At 41.9% G+C, this 12,071-nt stretch overlaps 1 protein-coding gene across 5 annotated transcripts in view; it reads right to left on the reverse strand.

Annotated features, from left to right (window-relative positions):
- LOC134212511 (calphotin-like) overlaps positions 1-12,071 on the reverse strand; it is a 314,355-nt gene that overhangs the window by 68,894 nt on the left and 233,390 nt on the right. For 4 of the 5 annotated variants that reach the window (XM_062690461.1, XM_062690457.1, XM_062690460.1 and 1 more), the window contains exon 4: positions 2,862-3,227. The exons of the other annotated variant lie outside the window; for it this stretch is intronic. In XM_062690461.1, the coding sequence (XP_062546445.1) occupies positions 2,862-3,227 (366 nt within the window). The remainder of the gene's footprint in view (positions 1-2,861; positions 3,228-12,071) is intronic. 5 annotated transcript variants of the gene reach the window in all.

A 12,071-nucleotide genomic window follows, 5' to 3' on the forward strand; every position in this document is an offset into this window, starting at 1 on the left:
ATGCGGTAAAACTGAACAGATGTGATGAATATTATCTACGGTAGGGAGACGATTTATCTGAGGCTTGAGCAATACGTCTATTCCCGTGGCAACGTGTTCATTACTCGACTAGAGATACCAAACAAATTTAATACTACATAAATTTAAAAACTGTACACGCGATTTTTCCAGCTCTCTAGCGGTGTACCTCAATGGCAAATATAAATCAAACAAAACTCGTAAGTCCATATCTTGAAAACTCATCTGCTGTATGGGTACCAAACTACGTAACATGGAATCTGATAATCGAACGTGTTCAAAATCATCGCATCAGACATTTTTCGTGACGTCAACTGCCTGGTCTTGAAACCTGGGATCGGTAATGGAAAATTAGCAGGCTACGTTTATCGTGAGTTGATAAACGGAAAAGTCGACTTCTCCAATTTTTTTCTATTGATTGGTTTTCGTGTACCAGGAAGGATGCTGAGACAGCGGACTTTGTTGCATAATGGATTTCATCGAGCTCTATTTGATTATATTATAACATGTAAGCATAACATTTGCACCTAGATTCGATTGTTTCCATCGATTGAATCTGCTTTCGACTTTGAAGTTTCCACATCCCGAATTGTGAATCGATTAAAAAAATACAACCTTATTTAAGAAAATATTCATATTATACATTGAACTATTTAATGTAAGATGAATTGAGCATTGTGTCGTGAGATTTATATCGTCACAAAAATTGCACTCCGCTCACTTTCAAATCAACTTCATATAAAAAAATCTTTATGCCGCATCCTAACGGGATAACAATTTTACTCTCAAAACTAGTGAGAATAAAGTAGAACCACATTATTTTCCTTGAGGACCACCTCAACTGCATCTGAAGAACGCAGAAGGAAAAAAAAATTCTCGTATTGAAGCGGGATGCTGCGCGGAAGAGTTCCGCATACAAACAGCTGACAGAGGAGGTGCTGGGAGATGAGATTAAAGTGAGAGCCCGGTTCCCACTAGAGGTGATCCAGCTCAAAGGACTGGACGAGAGATCATCGAAGCCAGAGACCTGATGGACGCACACTAAGTGTTCAGTGTGGTGTCGAGATCCAAGATACCGCGATTCGGTTGAGGGAAAGTCGAATGGGAATACAGGTTGCCTTTATCCAAGCTGAAGGTGGTAGGTCGGTATGCCCGCTGAGTGCAAACCAACTACCTCAGGCTTGTCAGGTGCTTCGGATACGGTCATAAATCTTGTTACTGTAAACTACTGCGAAGCAGCGCTGCAGCTACTCAAACTGTCGGTTCAAGGAAAGCAAAACTTATGTTGATTTGCGGTAGACCGGTAAACGGTAGCCGGATTATGGATTACTAGATTATCCATCAAGGTGGGGAGAAAGCAGTTTAGTGGCTATTAGATGCCCGATAAAGCGATAAAATTGATCGGTTTAAAACTGGCAGTTATGGCGGGAGGCTTTAATGCGTGGGAACTGGCCAGTTGACTAGTGCTCCAGATTAACTAACGCCAGATGTCATATATTACTGGAATCACTAGCGAGGTTAACGATAGTCCTGCTTAGCGATGGTCAAGCATCGACGTTCAGATGATCAAAAGGTGAGTCGTACATTGACGTAAAGTTTTGTAGCACAGGATGGACAAAAGATCCCGGACTATGCGTCGAGCGATCACCAAGAAGTTCGCTTTAGTATAGACTACGTTGCCCAAGGAACTATAAGGCGGATCTGATCAAGGATTGAGGATTTCGCAGTTCGATCCAGACCTTTTCGTCGAAGCCTTACTATGAGAAAACAATAAGGTAGACTTCAGTGGAGAGGAACTGTCAGCTTATTGATTACGAGCATGCGACGTGTCGATGCCAAGGATGGACAAGTCAAAGCATGGTCGTCAATCGGTATACTGAACTGGTTTCTTGGGATCAAACCCCACCGAAGGAAGGGGTTACTCAAAACATTATTTTAACTAAATCTGTCACATGTTGTGCGCATGAATCGATTTTCAGATATTATAGTAACTAATAACGGGTGGCTCAATACCCGGAATATAGGCAAAAAAAGATCCATCAATTTCGCACAATCTACGTTCACATGCCACGAGTTGACATTGAGCGAAATTCCATGCAACTTGTTAGTGGCATATATACTGCCACTAACCGCAAGTCGAGCACATTTGTATATGGCATGCTTTTTTATGAGAAATTTATTTGAGAGGAAGTTCTTGGAATTTTCACGCCTTAAAATCTTAGATTTTTTATGGAAAAATTTCCAGAAGTTTCTTTTTATTTTAACGAGAAAAAACCTTTGTATTTCAACCTAAAATTGATCATATTTTCGTGCAGCGTAAAAAAGACTCGAAAAAAATCCCAAAATCCGCATAAAAATCGATCCTAGTGTACTCTGATTTGGTTTTTACGACGATTCCCCATTTTAACTAAACCGGATTTATTGAAAACTAATGGGGCGTCATAAAAAGGATCACTAACGCAGGCATCCCTCCGGAAAACCCTTCAAACCACACGACCCTTATCTACCGCCACTTGAGCATACCAGGTAAATGGGGCAAAACTATAAAACTATTCACCTACACAAAATGATATGTATCACTCCTCTCCTTCCAAATCCGACTAAAACTTTATAGAGAATTTAAAGCTGCCGCAAATATCACAAACCCTCGGCTTCGAACAACCATCGTTAGTCACCAAAAAACAGTAGACAAACGACTTACCCATGACAATGACGAACACAAAACATCTTAATCGCTCTCCCGGGGGTGACCCCATGATGTAGATCAGATAACAAACAAAATCAAACCCGTAATACTAAATCCCACAATGCATAGGTAAGTTAGCTAGTTGTGTGTCACTCACCTCTTCAGGAACTTTCTCGCACTCGCCGTTCACCTTCTCCTCGCCATCCTTCTCCTTCTTGGTGGGTTTCTGTTTGTCCTTCTTGCCGAACGAGATACTTCGGAAGGACCATTTCTTTTTGACCTTTTTCGGCTTTTTATTGCCGTCCTCCGCGGCGGCCTTGCTGTCGTTTAGCGTTTCGTCTGCGCTGCCGCCGTTCTCCTGTGTTTTGTTGGCCGCGTCCGAATCCGACTCGACGGCCGGTTTCTCTGTGGTTGGGGAACTGACACTGGCGGTGGCGCTGGCATCGCCGGCACCATCTTTGTTTGCTTTTTCTGTGCTGGAGTCTTTCTCGTTCTCTGCGGCATCCGATTCGACTTTCTTTTCCTACGCGGAAGGTGGCGTTTATGTACAGGCGCAAAACGGTATGACAATGTCGGTTCCGAATGGGTTTTTTTTACATCATGTGGTTTAGTGTGGTGACCCGATGAATGTGATTTGTTTGAAAAAGGAGGGGAGAGACAAAAAACGATTCGATTAGTGAGATGAATGTCGAATTTTGTTTGACGGTTATTTTTGAGTTACTCTTGTACGATTATATTCAATTGTGTAATAGGTAATTATGATCAGATTATCGTTTCCTGATTGGAGATGACATGATACAGAGGGTTATTCCTCGAGAAACGGAAGCGCCCGCTTCGAGATGACTGAAGTGTTAATAAAATTTAAACGCCAAATAAAATCAAACCAATCGAAATGGCAATCACAAAACAAATACGAACGGACGAGCTTTGCAGTTAAGAACATAAAACGATTGTGATTTGCAAAAGCGCCTGAATATATAGCACAGCATTATGTAATTCAGTGATAATTGAGGAACAATCTCCTTTACGGCGATTAAAAACTCTTAATATTAAACCTATCGAAATAGGTGATTTTTAGACAATTTTTTTAAAGAAGCTTATTGCTTCTAATAGTTGCTATACAATTTTTGCTGAAAACGCGTAAAATGTTCTATAGAATATATTTGTAGAAATATAGTTGGATAGGGTATATTTTTGCAATTATATTTAAGTTAGGACTAAGAATTGTTTGGGTGAATGAATCAGAAAATTTGATCAACAAAAAAATGTCAATATGTAGTACAAAATATACAGCCAATACATCTCCTTCTTTTAGAAAACGGTAAAAATGCCTTTTTATTCCAGATCTTATAATTTACAGTTGGCCATCTAATTTCAATAATGTTATTCACTATTCTGATCTGCCTATTGCATCACTCTGATACATGAAAATCTATCACCAGACAGATTGCCCATATCAAGTCATGCGCTCGAATGCATCTCAGGTTTACCCACCTCCCTAATCAGTCCGCTTGTTTCGCTGCGAGTGCCTTCAGCAATGAACCATGAATAACGAAGTTCAATTATAAACAGAAGAATCATCTCCATATCCTATAAATATAGAATTTTATGAGTCGTTGTCCATTTAGCCTTCGTCGTTCGTGCCATTATTCACACTCTGTTGCTGAACCCGATGCCTGCGGAGGCGGCACTTGGCGGCTCAAAACGGTAGAAGGGCAATAATTTGTAGCATACGTATTGTGACCAAAACCCAAGTTTGAGCCCATTCGCGAATTACATAAAGTTTGAAACCACGTTACGAGGAGGTGGGCGGGTGTGGATTGGGTTTTATGATTTTCAAATAATAATTTTCTGATGCGCATCATTTGAATAGTACCCCTATTCCAGTTAGCAAAAAGTGGCCATTTTCAACCTGTGACGTATTAGGGGTGAGATTTTTGAAAGCCACTCAACATGTAAAAAATTTCCGTTTCAATGGGACATTACGATCAAAGAGCGTATATTTGTGTGGAATGCATCAAATTTGTCCAAATATATTGCAGTATTGACGGCTGTTGACTAGAAGTAAGACTAAGCCAATCGATTATCTACTATTTTTCGCTGTTTTGTACTTAACTCGCGAAAAAGTAATGATAAAACATCACTTTGCATACGATTTCCATTATAAATGAAATCTGAACGTAACTTTCATGTGTAATAAAATTCAAATATCACTCTATTATGTTTCCATGAAAAGTTTGTGAAAGTATATCGACGTATGTGGTCAAAGCGCGATTCGAATAAATAGAAGATGCAATTTAAAAAACATATCCGCAACGCCGTAATAAAACTGGAGAACTTTCAACAATACAAAGAAATCTACGCCCTTACTTAGAAGTGCCACTTATCAAAAAATAATAGTTACCGCCAATCGGCGATCCACGACGATCGCTGAAACTGTGTTATTTCCATACCGACTTTTTATTACCTCTCACCTGAATGCCCTCTCCCCTACCATTAGCACGTCTGTTTCCCGTAATATTAGCTTCAATTCAAGCAGATCATGCACGCGAGACTCCTATACCGTCCGTGCGTATCTTCCAAGGGCCAAACTAGCGTTCGGCGCATCAATGTTAAGTTATTAAACGGATGTTTATAATTTTCTATCCGATTCAGTGATTTGAAGAAATTTTCACCTACGCCCTGGCAGCCCTCGCACTTGGTCATGCAGTGACCATACCGATGTTTATAGTCCGTAGGTTCTATAGTGTGGTTCCTCACAGGCCAGCCACTTTCCCGACTAAGATATGTTATTTTTTATATTCTCTCTCTCCTCCCCACATGCAATTAACTTCCCCTTGGTGTGGTTTTCGTTATTCGAATCAAAACAATCGCCAACCACCAACGGATTCGAGCGCGTGGTTAGACTTAGTACAGTGCCTAGGCTAGGCTATCGCGCTGAAGTAAAATAAGCAGCGGTGCAACAGGGCACCGCAGTTGAAGTGTAATTTATCGAAGAAGAACATTGACGCGGACGTTGGAAGGGCGGTTTTGCCGGAGAAAGACTCTACATGGTGTCCGTCAAATCTGATGCCAAGCTGTGGCCGGTTGAATGAAGGATTTCTTAGCAACTTTATCATAATCATCATTCGCTCCACGCTCTCCCCCACGCTAACCACATTTAGCTGGGTCGGTGCAATTGGAATTACTGACGTCGGGTGAAAAGCACACTTTTGAATAATGATGTGTATAACTGTTTCAATTGACGAGATAATTACATTTCGTTCTCTGAGAAAATTGACGATTCAATACGATGATCAGTCTTAATAGGAAATACATATAGGCCGTCCACTGTCTTCTAGGATTGGAACATACGAAGAGTAAGAGTACAAAAAAAGTTTCTTATTATATTAATGGATATGAAGCTTAGAGTCCACTGTCTTTTGTTGCAAAGACCTGATCTTCTATGCTCTCATTGAAATTTGGGCTTCTTAAGCAATGAAATGAAATCTCAATATCATTTGAGTCTTATACTTAAGTGTAAGCATATTCAATTGGTATTTTCAGAAAAATCTCATTGAAAACAATTGCTCAATTGAAGACGAATGTCAAAAAATGGACCTGACAAGAGTTACTGCATGCTAAGCCTAGCCTGCGTCGAAAGCACAAAAGTATGTTTGCTCTTATTTTTACAGTAAATAGCACTCAGCTAAACTCAACTTGTTTTCTAATAGTCGTATCTAAAATAATTAGGGGAAACTGCCAAATGTTGAACGGCTAATTTCTTCGCCTACTGTTGAACGCACGTGCATTTCTTATGGGAGTTCAACAATAGGCGACAAAATTCAACGCCGTTCAACATTTGGCGAATTACCCTAAATAGTATTCATAACTTTCAAGCAATCCATTACCCTTCTGATTTTGTAATTTGAAGAAAGTTCGTCTCGCTTCAATTTTTTTGTATGATAAGGTGGCCCTCAGAAGAACTGATTTAATTTCAGTAATATACGCATTTGCAAACACTAAACTGCCTATGATCGCATATCAGTCCCATCTTTGCTGGATTTCCTATTCATATGAGACAAATAAATGATATTCATATTTTTAGATTTCAAATTGACTATCAATATGCCAAACTGAAAATCCATTTTGATACCGCACACAACAATACTGATACTGAAATAACAAAAACTAAACACAATTTCAACATATTGTGATATTTATAGCTTATTTTGATACAATTTTGTTCTTATTATCCTGCAAATGTTGTAACAGGATTTTATCATAAGGTACAGTGGGGTAAGTGGGTAAATGGGGTAAGTGAAAAAAAACACAAGTATTTCACTGATGAAGCACAGAATTATTCAATTTCACTTCACAATCATACAAGGCCATTCAAATCAATGCGTTTTCATTTATTTAGTCTACATCTATACAGATAACACTGAATCAACAATTTGACGCCACAATACACGGTTCGAGGCCGCATCTATCCATCCTCGAATACGCCCCACGCTCGCCAAGTCGTTCTGCACCTGGTCTGCCCATCTCGCTCGCTGCGCTCCACGTCGTCTCGTACCTGCCGGATCGGAAGCGAACACCATCTTTGCAGGGTTGCTGTCCGGCATTCTTGCAACATGCCCTGCCCATCGTACCCTTCCGGCTTTAGCTACCTTCTGGATACTGGGTTCGCCGTAGAGCTGGGCGAGCTCATGGTTCATTCTTCGCCGCCACACACCGTCTTCTTGTACACCGCCAAAGATGGTCCTAAGCACCCGTCTCTCGAATACTCCGAGTGCTTGCAAGTCCTCCTCGAGCATTGTCCATGTTTCATGTCCGTAGAGGACTACCGGTCTTATTAACGTCTTGTACATGATACATTTGGTGCGGTGGCGAATCTTTTTCGACCGCAGTTTCTTCTGGAGCCCGTAGTAGGCCCGACTTCCACAGATGATGCGCCTTCGTATTTCACGACTAACGTTGTTGTCAGCCGTTAGCAAGGATCCGAGGTAGACGAATTCCTCGACCACCTCGAAGGTATCCCCGTCTATCGTAACACTGCTTCCCAGGCGGACCCTGTCGCGCTCGGTTCCACCCACAAGCATGTACTTTGTCTTTAACGCATTCACCACCAGTCCAACTTTTGTTGCTTCACGTTTCAGGCGGGTGTACAGTTCGGCCACCTTTGCAAATGTTCGGCCGACAATGTCCATGTCATCCGCGAAGCAAATAAATTGACTGGATCTGTTGAAAATCGTACCCCGGCTGTTACACCCGGCTCTCCGCATGACACCTTCTAGCGCAATGTTGAACAACAGGCACGAAAGTCCATCACCTTGTCTTAGTCCCCGGCGCGATTCGAACGAACTGGAGTCGACCGAGATCTTCACACAGTTTTGCACACCATCCACCGTTGCTTTGATCAGTCTGGTAAGCTTCCCAGGAAGCTGTTCTCGTCCATAATTTTCCATAGCTCTACGCGGTCTATACTGTCGTATGCCGCCTTGAAATCAACGAACAGATGGTGCGTTGGGACCTGGTATTCACGGCATTTTTGAAGGATTTGCCGTACAGTAAAGATCTGGTCCGTTGTCGAGCGGCCGTCAACGAAGCCGGCTTGATAACTTCCCACGAACTCGTTCACAAATGGTGACAGACGACGGAAGATGATCTGGGATATCACTTTGTAGGCGGCATTAAGGATGGTGATCGCTCGAAAGTTCTCACACTCCAGTTTGTCGCCTTTCTTGTAGATGGGGCATATAACCCCTTCCTTCCACTCCTCCGGTAGCTGTTCGTTTTCCCAGATTCTGACTATCAGTTTGTGCAGGCAAGTGGCCAGCTTTTCCGGGCCCATCTTGATGAGCTCAGCTCCGATACCATCCTTACCAGCTGCTTTATTGGTCTTTAGCTGTTGAATGGCATCCTTAACTTCCCTCAAGGTGGGGGCTGGTTGGCTTCCATCGTCCGCTGAACTGACGTAGTCATCTCCTCCGCTGCCTTGACTTTCATTGCCTGTACTCTCAGCGCCATTCAGATGTTCCTCGTAGTGCTGCTTCCACCTTTCGATCACCACACGTTCGTCCGTCAAGATGCTCCCATCCTTATCCCGGCACATTTCGGCTCGCGGCACGAAGCCTTTGCGGGATGCGTTGAGCTTCTGATAGAACTTGCGTGTATCTTGAGAACGGCACAGCTGTTCCATCTCCTCGCACTCCGCTTCTTCCAGGCGGCGTTTCTTCTCCTGAAAAGGCGGATCTGCTGTCTCCGCTTCCGTCTATAACGTTCCACGTTCTGCCGGGTACCTTGCTGCAGCGCGACCGCCCGCGCTGCGTCCTTCTCCTCCAGAATCTGTCTGCACTCTTCGTCGAACCAATCGTTCCGTCGACTTTGACCCATATACCCGACGTTGTTCTCCGCTGCGTCGTTAATGGCTGCTTTGACTGTATTCCAGCAGTCCTCAAGAGGGGCCCCATCGAGCTCACCCTCTTCCGGCAACGCTGCCTCGAGATGCTGCGCGTATGCAGTGGCGACATCAGGTTGCTTCAGTCGCTCTAGGTCGTACCGCGGCGGTCGTCGGTACCGAACATTGTTGATGACGGATAGTTTTGAGCGCAGTTTAACCATCACCAGATAGTGGTCAGAGTCGATGTTAGCGCCACGATATGTCCTGACGTCGATAATGTCGGAGAAGTGCCGTCCATCAATCAGAACGTGGTCGATTTGTGATTCTGTCTGCAGTGGCGATCTCCAGGTGTACCGATACGGGAGGCTGTGTTGGAAGTAGGTGCTGCGAATGGCCATATTCTTGGAGGCGGCGAAAACAATTAGTCGTAGGCCGTTTTCGTTCGTCAGCCGGTGAGCGCTGAACTTTCCAATAGTCGGTCTAAACTCCTCCTCTTGGCCAACCTGAGCGTTCAAATCTCCTATGATGATTTTGACGTCGTGGCTTGGGCAGCTGTCGTACTCACGTTCCAGCTGCGCGTAGAATGCGTCCTTATCATCATCAGTGCTTCCGGAGTGTGGGCTATGGACGTTGATTATGCTGAAGTTGAAGAACCGGCCTTTGATCCTCAACCTGCACATTCTGTCATTGATCGGCCACCACCCGATCACACGCCTTTGCATATCGCCAATCACTATGAAAGCTGTTCCCAGCTCGTGTGTGTTGCCGCAGCTCTGGTAGATGGTATGATTACCTCTAAACGTTCGCACCATTGATCCCTTCCAACAAACCTCCTGCAGCGCTACGATGCCGAATCCACGGTCCTTGAGCACATCGGCGAATATGCGTGTGCTCCCGATGAAGTTGAGAGATTTGCAGTTCCACGAACCGAGTTTCCAATCGCTAGTCCCTTTTCGTCGCAGTGGTCTTCGCCGATGGTTCCGGTCCGTACTCTCTTGTTGATTGTTCGTTGCTTATGATTTTTAAAAGCTGTCTTGCAGGGCCTGACACCAAACCCCTAAATTTCCGGAGGACCATTCCTCCTTATTTCCGGTGGACCATGGTGCACAGTTTCACTTTAGAGTCCCTCGCTGGCACTCGGACGATGATCAGCCGCCCCTAACATGGGGAACAGACGCTGTTGTGAGCCGATCCTGACATGGAGAACAGACGCTCAATAAGATTTGCACCTCCGGAGAGGAGCAAACCCCCCCTTCCCTGTCAGCATACGACCATAGTTCCCACCGGGGTTGGTTACCCGATCTTCCCTAAGGTTGCTCGTATCCCGGCCAGCACCGCGGGGAGGTAGAGATAGGAGTTGCTGGGTAAGAGGCTAAGGACCGCGAGATGGGGTCTATTTTATTCCTTCAGGTACGCGAAGTACCAATGGTACGCTTTACCCAGCATTTGCCGTGCCATCAATGCGTTGAATAAGTAAATCGTGAAATAATGAACCATTTTAACATGCGAGAGTAAAAGTTTATTAACCTTTCAAGTTTATCTTTTGCGCAAGTTGTTTTGCGTGTCAATAAATACAAATATTTTTTTATGTTGGTTTCCGTAACACATTCAATTAGTGCATTGATAAGTTGGTTTTCTTTGTAGTTTTGAATTCAAGCTACAAAAATATTGATATGAACATCAAAAATTTTGAAAAAAAAAAATATTTTATCGCTTTGCCTGTTTTTTACCATGGATGGGGCAAGTGAAAATTTTCCAACACTGAATGCATTTCTCTATTTTTCCAAACACAAATAATTTCTATTAAGCGTATATAAACAAATGATACCAATTCGAACTCATTCGAAGGCTTTTGGTTATTACAGTGATACGTGGTAATACTAAATCAGAAACCCAAAGTGCCAAGCGTGTCAGTGTTTTAAATAATCCATGTTTGAAAAATAATTCGTGAAAAAATGTTTTTTTATATAGCTTAAATACAAGAATCACTACTATTACAAATATATCAACAATTATGATTTATTTAGTTGAAATTTATAAAATTTATTTATTTGTTAATGTAGACTCTTCTACTGAAATCATAAGTGGATTGTTAATGAAACACAATATGTTTCCAGGTTAGATGAATATTTCAAAGATTATTTCTCTGCATTATCGCCAAGGTTCATTATCTTACTATAAACCTACTATAAACCTGAAATAGACAGTAGTATTAGACACAAATGGAGATGAAATATTAGATCTCAAAAAATTCAAGTAAAGAAAACATAAAAACATAAAAATTATTTAATGGATCCACTCTATTGCCCTTTGACTTTCATGAAGTGTCAAAAAGCATCACAACAGATCACAGTTATGTTCTATTCAGTATAATTATCATTTGCATGAAATATATGATCAGAAAATGTGTTCTTATATTGAAAAATCCTCTTTCAAAATTATTTTTTCACTTACCCCACATGTGGAGCAAGTGAAAAATTGAAACCGATTTTTTTGTTTTCCAAAAAATTGGTATCCTAAAAGTATTTTTCAAAGATCTTGTTCGCAGGCATACAAAGATTGGATAGATGATTCGTTATGTCATAAATATGATCATTTTCAACATTATATTCAATTTTTATGACTTGATGAACATGAAATATACGATTTCCTTTACCCACTTGCCCCACTGTACCTTAATAAAGATTTAAAAAATGCTTAACACCGAATTGCCCAACAGTAGCCAATTGAAATATATGTGGCAAAGTCTCCAGCCATAGATATCACAACGCTGATATACCTAATATGAAAAGGTTGTCCAATTTGTAATGTTGTTAGTTCCATGTTCTCGAAAAATATTCTCTTTCAGACAAAAATTATGTTTCTGATTGTTACAATCTAGAAACCTATCACGATCTGTAAAAATTTCCAACTGCACAATATATATGTTTCTAACTAATTTTGTTATAAAAATTTAGTTTGACATAATAACATATGTTGATA

The sequence above is a fragment of the Armigeres subalbatus genome, chromosome 2, assembly GCF_024139115.2.
Source record: "Armigeres subalbatus isolate Guangzhou_Male chromosome 2, GZ_Asu_2, whole genome shotgun sequence".
Classification (NCBI taxonomy): domain Eukaryota; kingdom Metazoa; phylum Arthropoda; class Insecta; order Diptera; family Culicidae; genus Armigeres; species Armigeres subalbatus.